Raw genomic sequence first — 23,023 nt, 5'->3', positions numbered from 1 at the left:
TGTGAATAATATTGTCTAATTCATAGACTTTTATGAGGATTAAATGAGATCATTCGTTTGGGCTCCAAATGGAACTAGGTTGTAAATATATTCATCTTCCTTTTTTGTCTAATTGGAAATATTTTTTTGTTGCATATTTGTTTTAGCCTACAAAGAGAACTTTTAGTTAAATATTATGTAGTTAGAGTAGTTGTAAAGTGGGATACAGGAACTAAATATTTAACTATCAGTTTAATTCATTTGGTTGGTAATATTTTCTTAGATTTTTATCTAGGAAATTTGGTTTATCGCACATGTATTCCTGGTTCATATAGTTTCCCACTTGTCAAACCTCCTTTTCAACTCCTCCTTATTTCTCTGTCCATCTAACCCATCTTTAAGGGCCAATTCAATTCTTACATCTTCCACAAATCCTTCCTTAACTATTGCTTTCACAGTAATTTCTTTGTCCTCCAGACACCCATTGCATTTATCTATTATGTCTCTTATTAGCCCTTGGAATTTACTGCCTTATTTGAATAATTAGTGTAATATTTTTTTATGAATCTTTATTATGGTGGTCAAGAAATAGGCTTTAGAACAACACCTTGTGGGTTGCACTGACTAGCTGTATAACTGTATGGTAAACTCTCTGTGGTTCAGTTTTCTCATCTGTAAAATGAAGATAAAAATAGAATCTACTGCAAGGGTTACTGTTAGGATTAAATGAGTTAATACATGTAAAGTACTTAGACAATGCTTAGTTCATAGTAAGTATTCAGTGATAATTAGCTTTAAAACTCTACTAAGTAGACTGTACCTTGAGAAAGAACAATGTTTGCCTTTTGGGGGATTCTTGTTTTTAGCTTTCATACCTTCTACAAAATCAAGCACATAAGAAGCTCTCAAAAATTTGTAAGACTTTTTGCGCTTATGACATTTTGTTTTTTTCTAAAATATTCTCATTTTCAACAAACAATGTTCTGTGCTGTGAGTAATAAAGAAATGTATAGCTTACCACTCTTAAGCAGATACCTACCATTTTCACTCTGAGCTGTTAAACTCCTTCTGTTTGCCTGAAAAGACCATACTTGTGTGAACTTCTTTTCTGGCCTTTATGTTTCTTAAAGTTAAGTCTGGTTTTTTACTAATTCTCTTTACCTTCTCATGAAATGATTTTTCTCATTCTTTCTAAATATAATTGCCCTTCCCTGATTTATTTTTTACTCTATACCAATCCCTTTACCCTCTGGCAATTTAGTATTTCCAGCAGCCACCTGATATTTCCAGCAGGCTGTTAATAGCAACCTCAGATTAAATCACACTTAACCATTTCACTGACCTTTCTCTCCTCTAACCAAAATCCCCCTTCCCTACTTCTTGTAACAATACATATTCAGTCATGTTGGAATCCAGGAATCCACTTTTGGACCTGCCCCTTTTATCCTCAACATTCGATCAATAATTAATCAAAATTATTGTACATGTGTTCACCCCAAATCAATAATCATGACTTCTGGATTTTTTTCTGTATTCTCTTTTGGTATACCATTTCCTTTTTATTTCCACGGTTATCATCCTGTCTAGGACTAAGTCCTGTCTACAAAACCAACTAACCAGTTTTCCAACCTCTTGATACCTCTTCCGCAAATCATACCATCCCATTGGTTATCATCAGACCTCTCTTCTAAAACACTGCTCCATCATGTCAATCCATTATTCAGTAAGTGGAACTAACACTTACTGAGCAATATTTACCTTCCCTGAAAATGCTAGGGTATATATAGGCCATTATTTTATACTGTCTTGTTTTTAGATTTTTTTTATGTTTTAAGCTTTGTTTCCTAAAGAAGATTATAAGCTTCCTGAAGGAAAGAATATCTTAAATTTATATATTTATTTTTTAATTTCTCAAAACATGCTATACACACAGTAAAATTAATTAAATTTAAATAAATTTATTTGACATGAAGTCAGTGAAGCCAATATAATTTTTTAAGGTGGAAATTACTGCCTTATTAAATAATGAAAGTTGTACTATTGCTCTGTCATTGAAATAATAGAATGTGCTATATATGCATAGGGATTCTAATACTTCTGTCTGAGTAGTACTTGAGGATATGCCTGTATACCTCATTTTGATACTTCATTTAGTTCCAAGTACCTCCTGTTATATTTCAAAGAGCCTCTCCAAAACAGACTTTATTATTACCACCATAGGTGCTCTTGCTGTCTCTGAAACCAGTTCTATGATTTTCTTAAATCTTGCCTGAATATTAAGGAATCCACCACTTTTCAACTGTGAAAAGGTGTAGACTTACCAGTTTTCTTCCCCCAGATCCTTAGGGCAGGGAAGCTATGCCAATTGCCTTTGAATATTGTAATATTAAAATTCAAAAGAGCAGGACCAGCCCCAAAAAATAGGAATCTAGGAAAACTCCGCATAGCTCCTGTGACACCAGTCCCCTTCAGTATGCCTTTGTATCTTGGTTCAAGTCAGTGTTGACACACTTATCTCCAGCCATGGGAAGTGCCACTAAGGACTGTGCAGCCCTTCTGTCTACCTGTATACATGTTCACCCCAAATCACTAGAGACTAGCAGCAGCCCAGGCTATGAGAACAAACTACCTTTGCCAGTGATTAAATTGTCATGCTATTTCTCTGAATTTTCAGGATTAATGTCCATATTGGCAGAAATAAGACCAAAGAATGACTTGGGGCATCCCTTTTGTGATAATTTGAGATCTGGAGACTGGATGATTGACTATGTCAGTAACCGGCTTATTTCACGATCAGGAACCATTGCTGAAGTAAGTAAAGCTATATTCTAGTCCAAAAAAACAAGGGCACAATAAGAAGTATATTAACATACTACATATAATATTTATATTGTTTTCTAACCTGAAACATTATTTTCTAAACTGAAACATTTTCCTCCCTTCTTCATTGTCTTTCAGTTCTAATAAGTGAAAATCTGGTTAATAGATTGCTAGATAGTAGAATTGCATGTTCGGATTTAGCTTTTAAAATACACCTAGCCCATAAGCACATCAAATTAACTTTTAAAATTATTTTTATAACAGGTTGGTAAATGGTTGCAGGCTATGTTCTTCTACCTGAAGCAGATCCCACGTTACCTTATCCCATGTTACTTTGATGCTATATTAATTGGTGCATATACCACTCTTCTGGATATAGCATGGAAGCAGATGTCAAGGTATATCCAGCAAAGCTTGAGTAAATAAGCATGTTTGTGTAGAAGCCACATACAGTCAGTTTAAACACTCTTAAAAGACCAAAACATGAGGAATTGTCATACACGCATAGAGCTGAAAAAGTTGATAGTAAATTTATTAACATCCTTTAATCTGGAACGCACAAAAACAAACAGTTATTAAAATCTGTTCTATAAAACTATAAAACATGGGCTTCCCTGGTGGCGCAGTGGTTGAGAATCTGCCTGCTAATGCAGGGGACACGGGTTTGAGCCCTGGTCTGGGAAGATCCCACATGCCGCGGAGCAACTAGGCCCGTGAGCCACAACTACTGAGCCTGCGCGTCTGGAGCCTGTGCTCCGCAACAAGAGAGGCCACGATAGTGAGAGGCCCGCGCACCGCGATGAAGAGTGGCCCCCGCTTGCCACAACTAGAGAAAGCCCTAGCACAGAAATGAAGAGCAAACATAGTAATCAATCAATCAATCAATCAATAAATCTTTAACAACAACAACAAAAAACTATAAAACATGTTGATGGGAAATTTTAATTGTTTTATGTTATCTGTTTCTATTTATTCCTTGACTTGTTAAGTTAATGGATACAATTTCATAAATCTACACACACCATTCTTTTTTCTAATTTTTCATTAATTAAGAGAAAAAATATTCTGCTATTATTATAAATGAAATTTGCCTTTATTGGTGAATTTCCCTAAAATGGAACCACAGGTCGGAATGTACCAGTGAAGAGCTGCCAAATCAATTTGGGCATGATTTCAGAAAGAACAAAACTTCAGCCCTACCATTTGTTTTACAACAGGCCTTTTAAAGCCAGCTAGACAGAATACTGGGTGAAATGAAAGCAGTTCTGAAACCTTATCCAAACTGAAAATTTTGTTCAACTGATATTAGCAATTGTTACACATTTGTGTAGAGAGACTTTTTGAAGGGAAGAAACCAAGTAAAATAATACTGCCAAAAATTTTTTAATCAATGGGTATAAAATTTCAGGTATGCAAGATGAGTAAGCTTTGAGATCTGATGTACAACATTGTGGCTATAAATAACAATATTGTGTTATACTCTTAAAAATCTGTTAAAGAAGGTAGGTCTCAACTTAGGTGTTCTTACCCTAATAAAATTTTTTGAATAAATAAATGAATAATAAAAAATTTTGTATTTCTACACATAATATTTTGAACTCTATAACATTGTTGCAGCTTTGTTCAGAACGGTTCTACCCTTGTGAAACACCTTTCCCTGGGTTCAGTCCAAATGTGTGGAGTAGGACAATTCCCTTCTCTGCCACTTCTTTCACCTTCCCTTATGGATGTACCGTGCAGGCTGAATGAAATCACAAGAGAGAAGGAGCAGTGTTGTGTGTCTCTAGCCGCAGGTAAGAAATTATGTACAAGGTTAAATGTGCAAGTCAGGATTAGAGAAGAAATTATGAAGAAATTATTATTAAAAAAACTCATGATGTTATTCAAGATTTCATGTTAGTGCTTAGTAAAATTTCATAGGTATTCACTTGTAAAAATAATAACCGTGCTAACTATTTAATTACCACGGTGCACCAGACATTTATTTATGTGCATTTTTTGTTGTGGCCAGTTAATCCTTTTCTTCATGTTTATTTTTTCCAACTTATGACATTTTGCATTTTTTAATCAAATTTGTTTTACTACCCTTTTTCCATTACACTATACTTGTTTCCCAATATTAAAAATTAACCCAACCTTGTAAAGGTCCTCTACAAGTTACAAAGCATGAAACAAATGTTAAATAATTTTTATTATGTGTCTAATTGCAATCAAATGCTTTCAGCTCTATTGTTATTTTTCCTGAAAGTAGATTTAAAACCCGAATCAAGTAACAAGTTGAAATCTAAGCAAAATAGGCTTTTGGTTTCTTTTCAATAAATTTCAAGCTATTTCTAAGAAGTATTTAATATTTGAGTCCACTGAAGTTTAGAACTTTCCAAACTAAACTGAAAAATACTAATTGCAGGATGAAAGTAACAGTATTGTCTGTGTGAATTCCTCTGTTTACCCTTAAATTTGCATTTGCTCAGACCAAGAAAAAAGACCTAGTGGACCCAACAACTAAAAAAGAAGTTAACTTTTCATTTGGAATGATCATATGAACCTTCTGAATGTTTTAATTATGTAATTGTGTTTTAGATTTTCACTCAACTATTTGATCTCCTTCTGGTACTTTCCCCTGTGAATCCATGCAGATGGTCATAAAACTGAACAGGGCCATTGTGAAAAAAAGTTGATAGGCAGAATTTGATTTTAAAGCCTATTGTTTAGAAGCCTATTACATAGGATAGTGATCTCAACATTTTTGATTATTCACTGCTGTTGTTAAGCACTCCCAAAATAAATATACAGATATATTGATATCATAAATGATATACTGATATAAGTTATGATACTTGGTATGTTTACATATCAGGTACAATATAAAACAAAAAGAGAAACTAAAAAGATAAGTTCATAAATATAAATAGAAGTTCTGGGATTTCTTTCTAACATCCTAAGGGAGAGTTTTATATACTCCATACTAACAATATATAGGACTGTACTCAGATTTGCAGGTAGATTTCTTGGTTTCATTTTTAAATGAATACAAAGGCCAGGAATACCTTCCTTTGGTGACAGTGGTGCAAAATATATATATAATTATAAGCTTTTATAATAATTGACAAGGTAGAAATCATTCAGAAGATGTGTGATCTTAAGTCATATACTCTCAGAGGTCAAAAAGTTAATACAAACATTTCCACACATCAGTGCTAGAGATTTTATAGTTTTGACTTTTTAACAAAGACTAACTGCCTGTATTTTGGGGCATACCAACTCAAACTCATCCTTGGATCTATCTATACTTACATTTTATGCAAGGTGTTAAGTGGGTTAAAGTACCAGGAAGTCTGTGCCGCACAGAGTACTATATATATATGTGATAGCTGCTGTCATCATCATCAGAATTACATCATCAACCATATATTGGGTTGGCCAAGAGGTTCCTTCGGTTTTTAAAGTAAAAATAAAAGACACGTTTTAAATTTTCACCAAGAAGTTTATTGAACATCATATGCACCGTTTTGTTCCATTACCTTCCCAAAACTTTTTATCTTTTTGAGCAAAGAACTGTTCCAGGTGCCTTTTACAGTCTTCCAGGGAACTGAAATTTTTTTTCCATTAAGAGAATTTTGTAAAGACCGAAATGAATGGAAATCCAAAGGTTCAATGTCTGGTGAATACAGCAGATGAATCAGAACTTCCCAGCCCAGCTGTACCAGTTTTTGACTGGTCATCAAAGAAACATGTGGTCTTGCGTTATCCTGATGGAAGATGATGAGTTTTCTGTCGACTAATCCCAGACGCTTTTCGTCGAGTGTGCTTTCAGTTGGTCTAATTGGGAGCAGTACTTGTTGGAATTAATCATTTAGTTCTCCGGAAGGAGCTCATAATAGAGGACTCCCTTCCAATCCCACCATATACACACATCACCTTCTTTGGATGAAGACTGGTCTTGGTGTGGTTGGTGGTGGTTCATTTCGCTTGCCCCATGATCTCTTCCGTTCCACATTATTGTACAGTATCCACTTTTCATCGCCCGTCACAATTTGTTTTAGAAATGGAATGTTTTCATTACGTTGCAGTAGAGAATCTCACGCGGAAATACGGTCAAGAAGGTTTTCCTCACTTAACTTATGTGGAACCCAAGATCAAAGTGATTAACATAACCAAGCTGGTGCAAATGATTTTCAATGCTTGATTTGTATATTTTGAGTATGTCGGCTATCTCCCATGTGGTATAACGTCGATTGTTCTCAATTAATGTCTCAATTTGATCACTATCAACTTCAACTGGTCTACCCGACCATGGAGCATCGTCCAGCGAGAAATCTCCAAAACAAAAGTTCGCAAACCACCTTTGACAAGTTCAATCAGTCACAGCACCTTTCCACACACTGCACAAATCTTTTTGTGCGTTTCAGTTGCATTTTTACCTTTCTTGAAATAATAAAGCATAATATGCCGAAAATGTTGCTTTTTTTCTTCCATCTTCAGTATTAAAATGGCTACACAAAAATTCACCAATTTTGATAAGTTTTTTTTTAATGCACGCTGATATGACAGCTGTCACAATACAATATAACAAAATTATTTTGAATGAAGTTAAAGACAACTAAGCACTACTAGAGCCATCTTACGGAAAAAACCAAACGAACTTTTTGGCCAACCCAGTATATAAACTGTGTATGTGAACCGTGTATAAACAATACACAAAGTGTTCAGGGAAATTTTGTACCACTATTTGAAAGACAATATAGAAAGAAACGTCTGATGTTACCTTTAGTTCTGATGTTTTCTTAACAGAAGAACATACAAGGTGAATACCCAGTAAACAGAAACTTAAATTGTGAAGTCTTGCCAATTTTTTTTATCTTAGTCAAGTTCTTTTACCTCTCAATTTACCTTTTATAATTAATCTTTTATTTCATTCATTCAGTAAATTTTTATAGTGATATGTACCAGTTACAATTTTCAGTGATATACTTTGGTAAACAATGCAAATGAGATTTCTGTTATCATGGATCTTATTTTCTATTGGGGAGAGACATTCATTCAACAAACCAGAAAACAAATAAGATATTGTCAAATAGTGTTAAGTGCTTAGAAAATAGTTGTGAATGAATGCTGTGAACATTTTATTTCTGACCTCAGTTTTCCCTTCCTAAAATTTTTGTTACATTTATACTTTAGCATAGTTAGTTTTCTTGAGTGAAATGCTAATTTCCTTTGCTTTACTTTCCTACTGATTATTGTTTTTAGTACAAATGCAGATAACAATTATATTCTTTTCATGTTTTGTAAGAAACCAAACTCAATTTAAAAGTAAAATTTTAGATTTTATCCATCAGTCACTCTGTTTTACTTCATGCATAAAAGCTGCAGTTACCTAGAATGTTCAAGTTATTTGGCATCTGAAATCCTTGTTTTCATCTGTGAAAATTGTTTCTGGCTAACAAACTATAACACTTCTAGGTCATTTTAAGTAAATGGGAAATTTGGTAATAAAGTAACTCTATAGTGATAGATTAATAAACATTTAATTATGTATCATTAAGGTAATCATCTCATATTTAGATTAATTTGTTGCCTTCGAATTGCATGTAGAACCTTTTAAAATATATCATTACTATTATGTTAAGAGTTTCTTGATGTGTTAAATATTTGACCTCTGATTTTAATCTTTAACTTTAATTTACTAAAAGAAAGTTTATCTGTGTTTAAAGACTCACACATTTGAACCAGTTCAGATAAGCATCACTCTCTAGCACTGATTCTTAATCTATTTTGGGTGACAGATTCCTTTAAGAATCAGATATGATTATGGAACCTCATCACACAAAAGTTGACATAAATATAGCCATACATTCTGCAGATACCTTAAGAGGGTTTGAAGACTCTTTTTAGCTCATCCTTGACCCCCAAGTTTAGTGCAACTCATCTGTAGTAATGGAGTTCATAGGTTTGTGTATATTAAGGTTAATATATTACTTTGTTGTGTTTTCTGTTAGGCTTACCTCACTTTTCTTCTGGTATTTTCCGCTGCTGGGGAAGGGATACTTTTATTGCCCTTAAAGGTCTGCTGCTGATTACTGGACGCTACTTGGAGGCCAGGTAGGAAATCTCTAAAAAGTTGCAATGCAGGTTTATGTTTGAATGTTTTTCACATGCTCTTCAGACTTCTTATTCATCTATTCTCAACATTTGGGAGGCATGTTTTCCTTAAGTGTGTTTTTTATTTTATTTTTTATGTATTCAATTAATAGGATCATAGAATTTCAAAGAAGTGAAAATCTTTAAAGTTACCAAATTCTAACCCTTCATGTTACAGATCAGGTTATCTTCAGCATTTCCTACTTTATTTCAAGTAAAACTAAAAAATGTATAACCTACTTTATTTCAAGTAAAACTAAAAAATGTATAACCATATTACTAACATCACTCACTAAAGAGTAAAATTTCTATGCCCAAGTTAAGTGTAAGAACTCAAATGAACTTTTAGGTAAAATTGGAAAGTCTGCCATTTTTTGTTCTTCCATAATGAAGGCATTGCTGGCTTTTTGACGGAGTTCGGTAGAAAGAATTATAACACCAGGTTTTCTTTTTAATGTCAGACCTCGTAACCTCCAGTTTTATGTTTTCTAGACTTAAAATGGTGTTTTCTTATGTCACAATATTATGTATGAATTTATCAGAGGTAGAAAAGAAAGGCTCTACATCAGTGCTGTATAGTGTTCCAGAAATCAGCAGTGTCACCATCATCTGACAGCTTGTTAGAAATGCAAATTCTTGGTCTCTATGCTGGATCTGCTGAATCCAAACCTGGGGGTGGAAAGGGCAGAGTTGGCAGATGGCAATCTGTGTTTTTGCAGGGGCTCCAGGTGATTTTCAGCGGCCTAAGACTAAAGTTTGATATCACTGCTCTACAAGTTAAAACTTGTAGCAAAAAAAGCATTTATATGATACCTTGTTTTGATGTCACCCGAGAAATAACTGGAGGTTTGCCTCTCCAAATGACAAGTTTTATTTTTGATCCTTTTAAAATTGGAAATTTCTAAGTGAGCATCTAAAATGTATTATATGCTTCCCTATACTAACCTAATATATAATAAGACCTTTTATTATGGACTTAAGATACTATATTATGGGGCTATAGAAATTTGGGCGGCTGTGTGCTTCTTCCCCAAATGCCCCTAAATGACCGTGATTAAGAAGTAGGAAGTGGAACATCAGGAGCACAGTGTAGTGGTTAAGAACTTGGGTTTGGGCCAGACTACCAGGTTCTAATCCTGGTTCCAAATGCCCACCTGACAAATTATTTGTTCTCTTCGTGCTCTCCGTAGAATGGTTATAGTACTTACCTTATAGGGTTTTTGTGAGGATTAATTAAGCTAATACAGTTAAAGTATCTAGAGCAATGTCTGCCACATGCTAAGCACTCCATAAATGTTCATTTTTAAAATAATTATTGTTACTTTCATTGTTATCTGGGCTCCCAATGTTCACTTCTATGTACTGTCAAAAATTTCTGCTACTTAGTTTTACATATGACTATCTAGATCAAGCATCCGCTAACTATGGCCTGTCACCTGTTTTGTATGACCTATGAGCTAAGAATGGTTTTTACCTCTTTAAAAGATCATTAAAAAAAAAAAAAGAATACATGATGAGACCATATATGGCCAACAAAGCCTAAAATATTTACTGTCTGACCCTTTACCGAAAAAAAGTTTGCCTACCCCTGATCTAGACGAGTTCCCAGAAGATAATGCATTTGTTAGGGTAGTGCTAGCTGCTATGAATTATAAACTCTTAAATTTCAATGGCTTTTCACAAACAAAATTCATTTGCTTCTGATCCTTTATGAGTGTTCAGGAGGGAACTTTCTACTTAGTGGTGAAAGGATATAAGCTCCTTTATCTTCAGGATACACCATCTTCCAGGGACTCTAGGTTCTCTCCCGTCAGCTGGCAGAGAGGGAAAGAGAGCCTGAGGAAAACACACTTGTTCCATGCACTTAACATTCTTTTGCCTTAGAATGCAGTCATCTGGCCACAGCCAACTGTAAGGTAGGCTGGGATGTATAGGAAAGCCATTTTGGTGGACACATGGCTGTCTCTACCACAGATAGTTCTACTTCCACCCTCTGCAGAGGTGTTCATGGACAGAGGACTTTTTATTCAACTTTCTCATGTATGACATATTCTAGATAATTAAGATTGCTAATACTCTGACCTTTTATTAATTGGAAGTGTCACGGTCCATACTAACACTTTTGTACTGTGAAGATAAAAAGTTCCTCTTACACTATAATTTAAGAGATGGGCATGGGACTTCCCTGGTAGCACAGTGGTTAAGAACCCGCCTGCCAATGCAGGGGACACGGGTTCAATCCCTGGTCCAGGAAGATCTCACATGCCACGGAGCAACTAAGCCTGTGCACCACAACTATTGAGCCCACGTGCCGCAACTACTGAAGCCCGCATGCCTAGAGCCCGTGCCCTGCAACAAGAGAAGCCACCGCAATGGGAAGCCCGCACACCGCAACAAAGAGTAGTCCCCACTCGCCACAACTAGAGAAAGCCCGTGCACAGCAACGAAGACACAACGCAGCCAAAAATTTTTTAAATTTTTTTAAAAAGAAATGGGCATTGAACTGATATATAGAATTAATTAAATGTCTAAATGGTTTAGCGTTGAGGCCTGGAGATTTTAAATGCCTTTTCCAAGGTCATACAGATGGCAACACTAGGATTTAAATCTCAGTCTTCTTATTTCTCAGTTTCATGCTCTTTTTAGAATGCCATGCCATCTTACAAAGCTGTCATTTGGTGTATGATAGTAGAATAACACTTTGAAAGATAAAATATTCTCTACAAGTTTTTGAAAATAAATTATGTTTTTCAAGGTCAGTTTTTACCCATTTATTTTCTTACATGGTTGTTTTATTCTTGGTATCTGCTATTTAAAGTAATAAGATTCATGTTCTTAGTTACTCAGATTTTGAAATACGAGGGATTTCAAAAGTAAAACCTAGAGCTATGAGGGACCTTAAAAATCACCCAGTCCAATCCCAAACTCCACAGATGAAAAAAATTCTCCCAGAGGTGGTTAGTCACACAGATTGTTAGAGAAAAAGACAGGGCTAGGATCAAGGTTCCTGACTTTTAATTCAGTGCTTATTTTATATTATGACCTCTTTCTACGTGAAAATACAAAGAAATAAGGGCAAGAGAGAAAATACATAAAAAATAATGATTACCAAGAGTGACTTTTTTGTCTTCAATTTTTTAAGTGATTGTTTTCATGTCAAATGATTCACCTAATTCTGTTGTTTTAGGAATATTATTTTAGCATTTGCTGGTACCCTGAGACATGGTCTCATTCCTAATCTCCTGGGTGAAGGAACTTATGCCAGATACAACTGCCGGGATGCTGTGTGGTGGTGGCTGCAGTGTATTCAGGATTATTGTAAAATGGTCCCAAATGGTCTAGACATTCTCAGGTGCCCAGTTTCCAGAATGTATCCTACAGATGATTCTGCTCCTTTGTCTGCTGGCACACTGGTAAAGATCATTTCTTAAAATAATTGTTTTTCCTGAAAAATGACTGTTAGCTTCTAATGTAAAATACATGTAAAATTAAGAATCTGAATCTTACAAATTCTTCAAATATTGGTATTTATTTAGCACCTGCTGCTACTATGAGAGATTGCAGAGATAAGACTTGCTCTTTGCCTAAAGAGCTTGCAACATGGTAGAAGAGGTGACGTGTATATAATACAATCATTGCAAAAAAGAGGGAAGTGCTATGTAGTCTCATAAAAGAGAGATGATCTAGTAAGTGGGTCTCAGGGAGGACTACAGAAAGTAACTAAAATTTCACCTAAACTAAATCTTGAAAGGTGAGTAGGATTTCATCAGAGATGAGGGAAGTTGTGAGAAGATATTAAAGATGAAATGAATAATAAAGCACGGGGTGGATTGACGCACAGTTTAGGACATACTGCTCAGTCTAGTTTGGCTTTTCGTGTAGGGTACCTGCAGGGTAGTAAGGGATTGTGGAAAGGGTGGACCAGGTTGTGGAGAGCCTTGGCTACCAATCCAGGGAGCTCAGAGTTTATCTTATGAGCAGTGCAGAATGAACAAACATTTTTTTGTGTTTTTTTTTTTTTCCCCCAGTCAAGAATCTACAGGGATATTGTACTTCTGCCACTTCTGATCTGCATTTATGTTATAGTTTATTTGGTATGGAGGACTACTAAGCTACCTCAGGGCTAGCATAGATTTATGTCACTACAGTGTTTCTATCATGAAATGTTCAAAGAATATTTGTCCAAAAAATTTTTTAACCTAAAGTAAATTACCATTATAGTATATAGTTTATCTCCATTGCTATGTATGTGGATGACTTAGAACAGCAATGCCAATTTAAAACTCAGATTTCTGTATAATAAGCTAGATTCATTTATTAGCTGAACTGTTCACTCTAACGCAGATTACACAAGCTCACAAGATTATTTTTCACGTATCAGCAAATTACAAATTATTTCATGTCACAGAATGTATAGTTAAAACTACAATATGTTAAATGTTCATATGCCAAAGGTCTGATCTATTATATGATGTATAGGAGCTGCTTCTTTCCCCAGTCCCACCCCTTATCCTCATTTCTCCTTTTAAGGGAAAAAATATATGCTTCCACAAAACTTCAGTTGTGGAATTTGGGAGACGATAAGAAAAATGTGATTTCTAACAGAGGTACCATCCATTATGTCTCAAACAGGATCAACCATTGTTTGAAGTAATACAGGAAGCTATGCAAAGACACATGCAGGGCATACAGTTCCGAGAAAGGAATGCTGGTCCACAGATAGATCGGAACATGAAGGACGAAGGTACATAACTTTAGGTACATAGTAAAGATTTAGTGATGAGATCAAATTAAACCTTGTAATTGTTCATTTATTTCACAAGTATTTTATTTGTGTATAAAACTTCAGAATATAATAATGAAAAATATTAAGAGTTTCTGATCTCACCAGTTTAGTTTTAGTTTCTAGAGGAAAGATAAAATGTTATATCTTTTGTCAGCCAGTTTGAAAGGTAATTTTGGTGCTTGCATTTATAATCATAACAATAATTGCTAATAACTGAGTGCTTACTATGTGCTAAGCATTGTGCTAACTACTTTACCTACATTATTCCCATTTAACACTCCTGGGAACATTGGGCATGAGTTACATTGTTCCTTTTTTTATAGATAAGGTGACTGAAGCAGAGTAGTTTGCCCAGAGTCACACAGCTGCTAAGTGGCAGAGCTAGGATTTCATCCATAGTTTGTATGCCCCATAATCTAGGCTCTTATAAAATACTTTTTATAAAGAGGTTTATTTGTATTCAGAGTTAAAATATAGTTTTTTAACCTCTTTGAAATTCATCACATTCCTATTTCTATGGCACACTGTCATCATCATTAGCCAGTGCAAGGCTAACAATAATTTATTTCGTTTTATTACTCATTCCCCTTAGAGACATTCCAGTGGGTTTGTTGTATATTCATGTATTGTCTTATAAAATATATATTGCTTTAAGTGCATGTAGACCTTTTTTTTAACTTTTTAATTTTGAAAGAATTGGGGACTGATAGAAAGTTACAAAAATGATACATAAGCTTACCCTGAACCCTTCATCCAGCTTCCCCCAATGAGGACATCTTCTATAACTGTAGTACAATATCAAGATCAGGAAATAGATATTAGTGTCATACTGTTAGCTAAGCCACAAACCATATTCCTTTTTCACCAGTTTTACGTTAACTCATCTGTGTGTGTGTGTATGTGTGTGTGTGTAGTTCTGTGCAGTTTTACCTCATGTATAGCTTCATGTAACCACTACCACAGTCAAGGTACAGAGCTGTTCCATCACAAAGGAGGTTTTCCTTGTGCTACCCCGTTATAGTCACACCAACCATCCCTGTTCTCTAGCAACTGCCAATCTGTTCTGCATCTCTGTATTTTGTCATTTTGAGAATGTGGATAAATGGAATCATATAGTATGTAACCTTTTGAGATTGGTTCTTTCACTAAACATAATTCCCCTTGAGAACTATCCAAGTTGCTGCATTTATCAATATTTTATTAGTTTTTATTGCTAAGTAATATTCCCTTTTATGAATATACCATTCATCTTTTGAAGGATGTTGGGGTTGTTTCCAGTTTTTTTGGCTAATACAAATGGAGCTGCTATAAACATTCATATACAGGTTTTTGTGTAAACATAAGTTTTCATTTCTCTGGGATAAATGCCAATAATGTGATTGGGTGATGTGGTCAGCACATGTTGTGTTTTATAAGAAATTGCCAAACTATTTTCATTTCACATTCCCACCAGCAGGCTGGATAGATCCAGTTTCTCCACGTCCTTGCCAGAATTTGTTGTTATCACTTTCTATTTTCAGCTGTTCTGACAGTTGTGTAGACCACTACACATTGTGGTTTTGATTTGCATTTCCCTATTAATGGTTTTGAACATCTGTTCATGTACTTATTTACCATCCATATCCCCTCTTTGATGAAATGTCTGTTCATGTCTTTTATCCATTTTCTAATTGGATTGCTGGTTTTCTACCATTAAGTGTGTGTGGTAAAATACACGTTTACCATTTTATCATAAAATATATCATTTTAGCCATTTTTAAGTGTACAGTGCAGTGGCTTTAAGTACATTTGCACTGTTTTTCAACTATCATCGCTATCCATCTCCAGAACTTTTTCATCATCCCAAAGTGAAGCTATACCCGGTTAGCAATAATTCCTCATTCTCTCCCTTGCTAGCCCCTAGTAGCTACTAATCTACTTTCTGTCTCTATGAATTTGACTATTCTAGGTACCTCATATAAATGGAAGTATGTAATTTTTGTCCTTTTATGTCTGGCTTATTTCACGTAACATTGGTATATCAGAGCTACATATACTATACTCTTATGCCCTTTGTTTAAACACTACCACATTCCTTTCCAGAATTACTGCACCAGTCTCTATTCCCATTAACAATCAAAGTAGCTTCTTAAGTGTCCATATGCCTACCAACATTTGGCATTATCCTCTAATGCCAAATATGGGTGTAAAGCCATATGTAATTGTTTTAACTTGCAATTCTCCTGTTACTGAATTTGAGTATTTGCTCATATGTTTATTGGCCTCTTTGGAAAGTTTCCTTTTCTATAAATTATTTGTTCATGTTCTATGCCTTTACTCATCTTTCTTTTGGCATTCCTGTATTTTTCATGTTGATTATCAGGAGTTTTTTGTTTATTCTAGATATTTGTCCATTGTTAGTTTTAGAATTGCACAAACCTTTTCCCAATTTATCTATGGTGTCCTTCACCATATTTCATTTCAGAAATCCTACCCCACCTTCATGTCTGAAAGATAATCTCTCACATTAACTTCTATTAACTATGTGAGTTGGCCTTTTACAAATTTTTTTTAAAAGAAACAATTCGTTCCACTTTAATTCATTCTATTTTTGTTCTTATGATTCTTGTTTTCAAGACCTATATCTGTATTAATTTACCATGTCTATGTTCATTTCTTTAACTTATTAAAATCCATATTGACCCCTAACAGAATAAGTAATTTAGTGTGTGCCCCTCTCCCCGAATCCCTATTTGATATTATCTAGGTGGAATTTCAGTTTGAATTGTTATGACTGTACTTCTTTTTGTTTTCTTTGGTTATTGCTTTTTCTTAGGCAACAATAAACTTTTATGTGTAATTTGATCATCTTTTCATTCCATCTCTCTTACTAGTATCCTCTAAGATTTATTTCTTTCCTTATTTGAGTTAATCAGATGAACTTATTTATTTATGTTAATGTCTGAAAACCTCTCAGAACAGTGCCTACTACTACAGTGCCTTGCTGTAATCATTTTATTGTTGCTATGTGAGTATCTTTAGTGCTGCTATATGACTGTTTTTAAAGTTGGGATTTACATGTCAAGCCCTCTGAGGCCTTGTATGGCTGACAGTATTTTTATTATGCTTTCATATTTAAATGACAGATTAGACATAAATGCTTTTTTTCTTCAATGCTTTAGAAAATATTATTCTGTTGACTTCTTGTTTCCAGTATTGCTATTGAAAGGTATATGGACCTATACCTTGTTCCATTAGAAGTGATCTACTCTTTCTTTTTTTTTTTAATTTATTTTATTTTTATTTATTTATTTATTTTTGGCTGTGTTGGGTCTTCGTTTCTGTGCGAGGGCTTTCACTAGTTGCGGCAAGTGGGGGCCACTCTTCATCGCAGTGCGCGGGCCTCTCACTATCATGGCCTCTCTTGTTGCGGAGCACAGGCTCCAGACGCGCAGGCTCAGTAGTTGTGGCTCACGGGCCTAGTTGCTCCAGGGCATGTGGGATCTTCCCAGACCAGGGCTCGAACCTGTGTCCCCTGCATTAACAGGCAGATTCTCAACCACTGTACCACCAGGGAAGCCCTACTCTTTCTTTCTTGAAGATTTTAGAACCATCTCTTTGTCTGAATTCAGGATTTTACTCTAACTTTCCTTATCTGTTTCATTTGGTACTCTATGAGCGCTTTTAACCTGAGATCTTTCTTGATTCTAGGATATTTATCATTTTATTTCTTCAAATATTTTCTTCCTTCTCTTTCCACTTTCTGGGGATACTTTTGTCAGGATATCTTTTGGTTTATTTCTATCCCCATAGCTTCTAGCTCTTTTTTTTCTATTTTCTCCCTTTAACCATTCCTGCTACCTCTGGAGAATTTTTCAATCTTGTTTTCCATCTCACTAATTCATTCTTAGCTGTGTCTATCTACTATTTAGTCCCTTATTATCACTTTATTGTTTTCTTTATTTCAACTATTAAAAATTTCAGACCTAACATCTCCACTTAGTCATTTTTAATGTCTTTTGTTCCCGCTTCATGTTAATAATATCTTACCTATGTCTTTGAGGATATTTATTTTGCTTATTGTATATTATTGGTCCATCTTTTCCAGTAATTCTGCTTCATGTGAAATATGTTACTCAGCTTCTCTCTTTTATATAGTCGTTAGACTCCTCTGGTATCTAATGTTTATCTTTTCCCAATAAGCTCATATTCCCTTGATTATTAGCTACTCTGTAAGCACTGAAAAGAAGCAATCTCCTTAAGTTGTAACACAGCAGCCTTACAAACCGAGGTGGAATAAAAGTCCAAAGTGGCTGGTCAGGTCTCACCTGTTTTTTGTTTGTTTTGTTTTTTTTGTTTGTTTTTGGGGGGGGTTGTTTTTTTTAATAAATTTATTTATTTTATTTATTTATTTTTGGCTGTGCTGGGTCTTCATTGCTGCACGTGGGCTTTCCCTAGTGGCGGTGAACGGGAGCTACTCTTCTTCATGGTGCACGGGCTTCTCATTGCAGTGGCTTTTCTTGTTGCGGAGCACAGGCTCTAGGCACGTGGGCTTCAGTAGTTGTGGCACGTGGGCTCAGTAGTTTGTGTCTCACGGGCTCTAGAGCACAGGCTCAGTAGTTGTGGTGCACAGGCTTCATTGCTCTGTGGTACGTGGGATCTTCCCGGAGCAGGGCTCAAACCCGTGTCCCCTGCACTAGAAGGCGGATTCTTAACCACAGCGCCACCAGGGAAGTCCTCACGTGTTTTTATTAGTTTCTCCCAAACATTATGTGACTTCTTCACATCAATACCTCACATATACTTCTGTAGTTTCTCCAGGGTTGATTGTGGGGAGGGAGCCAATAGCCTGGAATACTTTGCCAACTCATCAGAAAGTGCAAAAATAAATTTTCTACCCACTTTATGCATTTGAAACAACCTATTCATTCATAGTCATTTTGACTTGTGTACCTTTTTGTGTGTGTTCTTATGACTTTGTAGCTAAATCTCTGAGATTTAATTACTAAACATTGACTATCCAATTATTTAATATCAAATAAATTAAAAAGCTCTTTGCCTTTGTGTCATGTATTTAATATCAAATAAACTGAAAAGCTCTTTGCCTTTGTGTATTACTTGACAAACATTTTCCAGAAGCTAGTACCTCTATTCCTAGCTCATAATAGAGGAAATAGGAACAGGAGGTAAAAGTAGCTTGCCCAAGGACATACATCAACCATCCATTAATAAACATAGGGGGAGCATTCAATCTCACCAGTACTCAAACAAATTCATGTTAAAGTAGGTCACTGTATATATATATATATACCACATCTTCTTTATTCATTCATCTGTTGATGGACATTTAGGTTGTTTCCATGTCTTGGCTATTGTAAATAGTGCTGCTGTGAACATTGCGGTGCATGTATCTTTTTGAATTAGTTTTCATCTTTTCTGGATATATGTCCAAGAGTGGGATTACTGGATCATACGGTAGTTCTATTTTTAGTTTTTTAAGGAAACTCCATACTGAAGTGAGCCAATGAACAGTTTTGAGCAGGAGTGATGTGACCTAACTTAGATATTAAAAATATCACAGTGACTGCACCAACTTACATTCCCACCAACATTGTACGAGGGTACCCTTTTATCCACATCCTCTCCAACATTTGTTATTTGTAGCCTTTTTGATGATAGCCATTCTGACAGGTATAAGGTGATACCCCATTGTGGTTTTATTTGCATTTCTCTAATAATAGCAGTGTTGAGCATCTTTTCATATGCCTATTAGCCATCTGTATATTTTCTTTGGAAAAATGTCTATTCAGGTCTTCTGCCTATTTTTTATTGTATTATTTGGGTTTTTTTAATATACTGAATTATATGAGCTGTTCATATATTTTGGATATTAACCCCTTATTGCTTGCATCATTTGCAAATATTTTCTCCCATTCTGTAGGTTGTCTTTTTGTTTTGTTGATGGTTTCCTTCGATGTGAAAAAGCTTTTAAGTTTAATTAGGTCCCATTTGTTTATTTTTGCTTTTATTTATTTTGCCTTAGGAAACAGATCCAGGAAAATATTGCTGTGATTTATGTTAAAGAGTGTTCTGCCTATGTTCTCTTTTAGTTTTATGGCTTCAGGTCTTACATTTAGGTCTTTAAATCATTTTGACTCCATTTTTGTACATGGTATGAAGGAATGTTCTTATCTCATTGTTTTACATGTGTCTGTCCAGTTTTCCCAGCATGACTTATTGAAGAGGCTTTCTTTCCTCCTTTGTGTATTCTTGCCTCCTTTGTCATAGATTAACTGACCATAGCTACATGGGTTTACTTCTGGGCTCTCTATTCTGTTCCATTGATCTATGTGTCTGTTTTTATACCAATACTATGCTGTTATGATTACTGTAGCTTTGTAGTATAGTCTGAGGTCTGGGAGGGTTATACCTCCAGCTTTGTTCTTTTTCCTCAGGATTATTTTGGCAATTCAGGGTCTTTTGTGGTTCCGTATAAATTTTAGGATTATTTGTTCTAGTTCTGTGAAAAAAATGTCATGGGTATTTTGATAGGGATTTAAATCTGTAGATTGCTTTAGGTGGTATGACCATTTTAATAATATTAATTCTTGCAATCTAATAGCACAGGATATCTTTCCATTTCTTGGAATCATCCTTAGTTTCCATCATCAATGTTTTATAGGTTTCAGGGTATAGGTCTTTAACTTCCTTGGTTTAGTTTATCCATAGGTTTTTGTTTTGTTTGTTTTGCTTTGTTTTTTTTACTTTCTCTTTCTGATATTTCGTTATTAGTGTATGGAAGTGCAACAGATTTCTATTTGTTGATCTTGTATCTTACAACCTTGCTGAATTCATTTATTAGTTCTAATAGTTTTGAGATGGAGACTTTAGGGTTCTCTATATAGAATATCATGGCATCTGCAAATAGAAACAGTTTTACCTCTTCCCTCCCAATTTGGATACCTTTTATTTCTTTTTCTTGTCTGATTGCTGTGGCTAGGGCTTCCAATACAGTGTTAAATAGAAGTGGCAAGAGTGAGCATCCTTGTCTTATTCCTGAATTTAGCGGGAAAACTTTCAGCTTTTCACCATTGAGTATTTTGTTGGCTGTGAGTTTGTAGTAAGTGACCTTTATTATGTTGAGATATGTTCCCTCTATACCTATTTTGATGAGAGTTTTTATCATAATGAATGTTGAATTTGGTCAAATGCTTTTTCTGCATCTATTTATTTCTTTTTATTTCTTTATTTTTGGCTGCATTGGGTCTTTGTGGCTGCGTGAGGGCATTCTCTAGTTGCAGCAAGCCGGGGCTACTCTTTGTTGCAGTGCGCGGGCTTCTCATGGTGGCTTCTCTTGTTGCAGAGCACGGGCTCTAGGCATGGGGCTTCAGTAGTTGTGGCACACGGGGTTAGTTGCTCCATGGCATGTGGGATCTTCCTGGATCAGGGCTTGAACCCGTGTTCCCTGCATTGGCAGGCAGATTCCTAACCACTGTGCCACCGGGGAAGCCCTCTGCATCTATTTAGATGATCATGTGATTTTTTTTCTTCCCTTTTGTTAACATGGTTTAACACATTGATTGATTTGCCTCTGTTGAACTATCCTTGTGACCCTGGAGTGAATCCAGCTTGATCATGGTATATGATCCTTTTTATGTATTATTGGATTCAGTTGGCCAATATTTTGTTGAGAATTTTTGCATCTATATTCATCAAAGATAGTGGCCTGTAATTTTCTTTTTTGTAGTGTTTTTGTCTGGTTTTGGTATCAGGGTGATGGTGGCCTAGTAGAATGAATTTGGGAGTGTTCCCTCCTTTCAATTTTTTGGAATAGATTCAGAAGGATAGGTATAAGGTCTTATTTATATGTTTGGTAGGATTCCCCTGTGAAGCTTTCCACTCCTGGAATTTTGTTGGCTGGGAGTTTTTAAGTTACAAATTCAATCTCACTTCTAGCAATCAGCCTGTTCAAATTGTCTGTTTCTTCTTGACTCAGTCTTGGCAGGCTGTATATTTCTAGAAATTTGTCCATTTCTTCTAGGCTATCCAATTTGTTGGCATGTAACTATTCATAGTATTCTCTTATGAATTTTTGTATCTCTGTGATATCATTTATTATTTCTCCTCTTTCGTTTCTTATTTTGTTTGTTTGGATCCTCTCTATTTTTTCTTGATGAGCCTGACTAAAGGTTTATTAATTTTGGACAAAGTAACCTAGGTTGTAGGTTTTTCCCTTTCAGGACTGTAAATATATCATGCCAATCCCTTCTGGCCTGCAGAGAAGTCAGCTGATAATCTTATAGGAGTTCCCTTGTATATGACTCTCTGTTTTTCTCTTGCTGCCTTAGAATTCTCTTTATCTCTAAATTTTTCCATTTTAATTATGATATGTCTTAGTGTGAGCCTGTTTGGGTTCATCTTGTTTGGGACCCTCTGTGTTCCTGTACCTGGATATCTGTTTCCCTCTTTGGGTTTGGGAAGTTTTCAGCCATAATTTCTTCAAATACATTTTTTTTTAACATCTTTATTGAAGTATAATTGCCTTACAATGGTGTGTTAGCTTCTGCTTTATAACAAAGTGAATCAGTTATACATATACAATATGTTCCCATTTCTCTTCCCTCTTGCATCTCCCTCCCTCCCACCCTCCCCATCCCACCCCTCTAGGTGGTCACAAAGCACCGAGCTGATCTCCCTGTGCTATGCGGCTGCTTCCCACTAGTTATCTATTTTACATTTGGTAGTGTATATATGTCCATGACACTCTCTTACCCTGTCACATCTCACCCCACCCCCTCCCCATATCCTCAAGTCCATTCTCTAGTAGGTCTGTGTCTTTATTCCCGTCTTGCCACTAGGTTCTTCATGGCCTTTTTTTTTTTTTTTCCCCTTAGAGTCCGTATATATGTGTTAGCATACTGTATTTGTTTTTCTCTTTCTGACTTACTTCACTCTGTATGACAGACTCTAACTCCATCCACCTCATTACAAATACCTCCATTTCATTTCTTTTTATAGCTGAGTAATATTCCATTGTATATATGTGCCACATCTTCTTTATCCATTCATCTGTCGATGGACATTTAGGTTGCTTCCATGTCCTGGCTATTGTAAATAGAGCTGCAATGAACATTTTGGTACATGACTCTTTTTGACCTATGGTTTTCTCAGGGTATATGCCCAGTATTGGGATTGCTGGGTCGTATGGTAGTTCTATTTGTAGTTTTTTAAGGAGCCTCCATACTGTTCTCCATAGTGGCTGTGTCAATTTACATTCCCACCAACAGTGCAAGAGTGTTCCCTTTCCTCCACACCGTCTCC

At 35.5% G+C, this 23,023-nt stretch overlaps 1 protein-coding gene across 3 annotated transcripts in view; it reads left to right on the top strand.

The window, feature by feature from the left end:
* The window catches only part of AGL (amylo-alpha-1,6-glucosidase and 4-alpha-glucanotransferase), a 101,694-nt gene that overhangs the window by 57,921 nt on the left and 20,750 nt on the right, over positions 1-23,023 (top strand). For all 3 annotated transcript variants that reach the window (XM_082451877.1, XM_082451875.1, XM_082451876.1), the window contains exons 22-27: positions 2,654-2,790; positions 3,064-3,197; positions 4,417-4,592; positions 8,796-8,898; positions 12,125-12,350; positions 13,570-13,681. In XM_082451877.1, the coding sequence (XP_082308003.1) occupies positions 2,654-2,790; positions 3,064-3,197; positions 4,417-4,592; positions 8,796-8,898; positions 12,125-12,350; positions 13,570-13,681 (888 nt within the window). The remainder of the gene's footprint in view (positions 1-2,653; positions 2,791-3,063; positions 3,198-4,416; positions 4,593-8,795; positions 8,899-12,124; positions 12,351-13,569; positions 13,682-23,023) is intronic.

The sequence above is a fragment of the Balaenoptera physalus genome (genome assembly GCF_965194825.1).
Source record: "Balaenoptera physalus genome assembly, chromosome: 1".
NCBI classification, from domain to species: domain Eukaryota; kingdom Metazoa; phylum Chordata; class Mammalia; order Artiodactyla; family Balaenopteridae; genus Balaenoptera; species Balaenoptera physalus.
The sequence above is the reverse complement of the archived record's forward strand: the minus strand, read 5'-3'. Positions and strand labels throughout refer to the sequence as shown.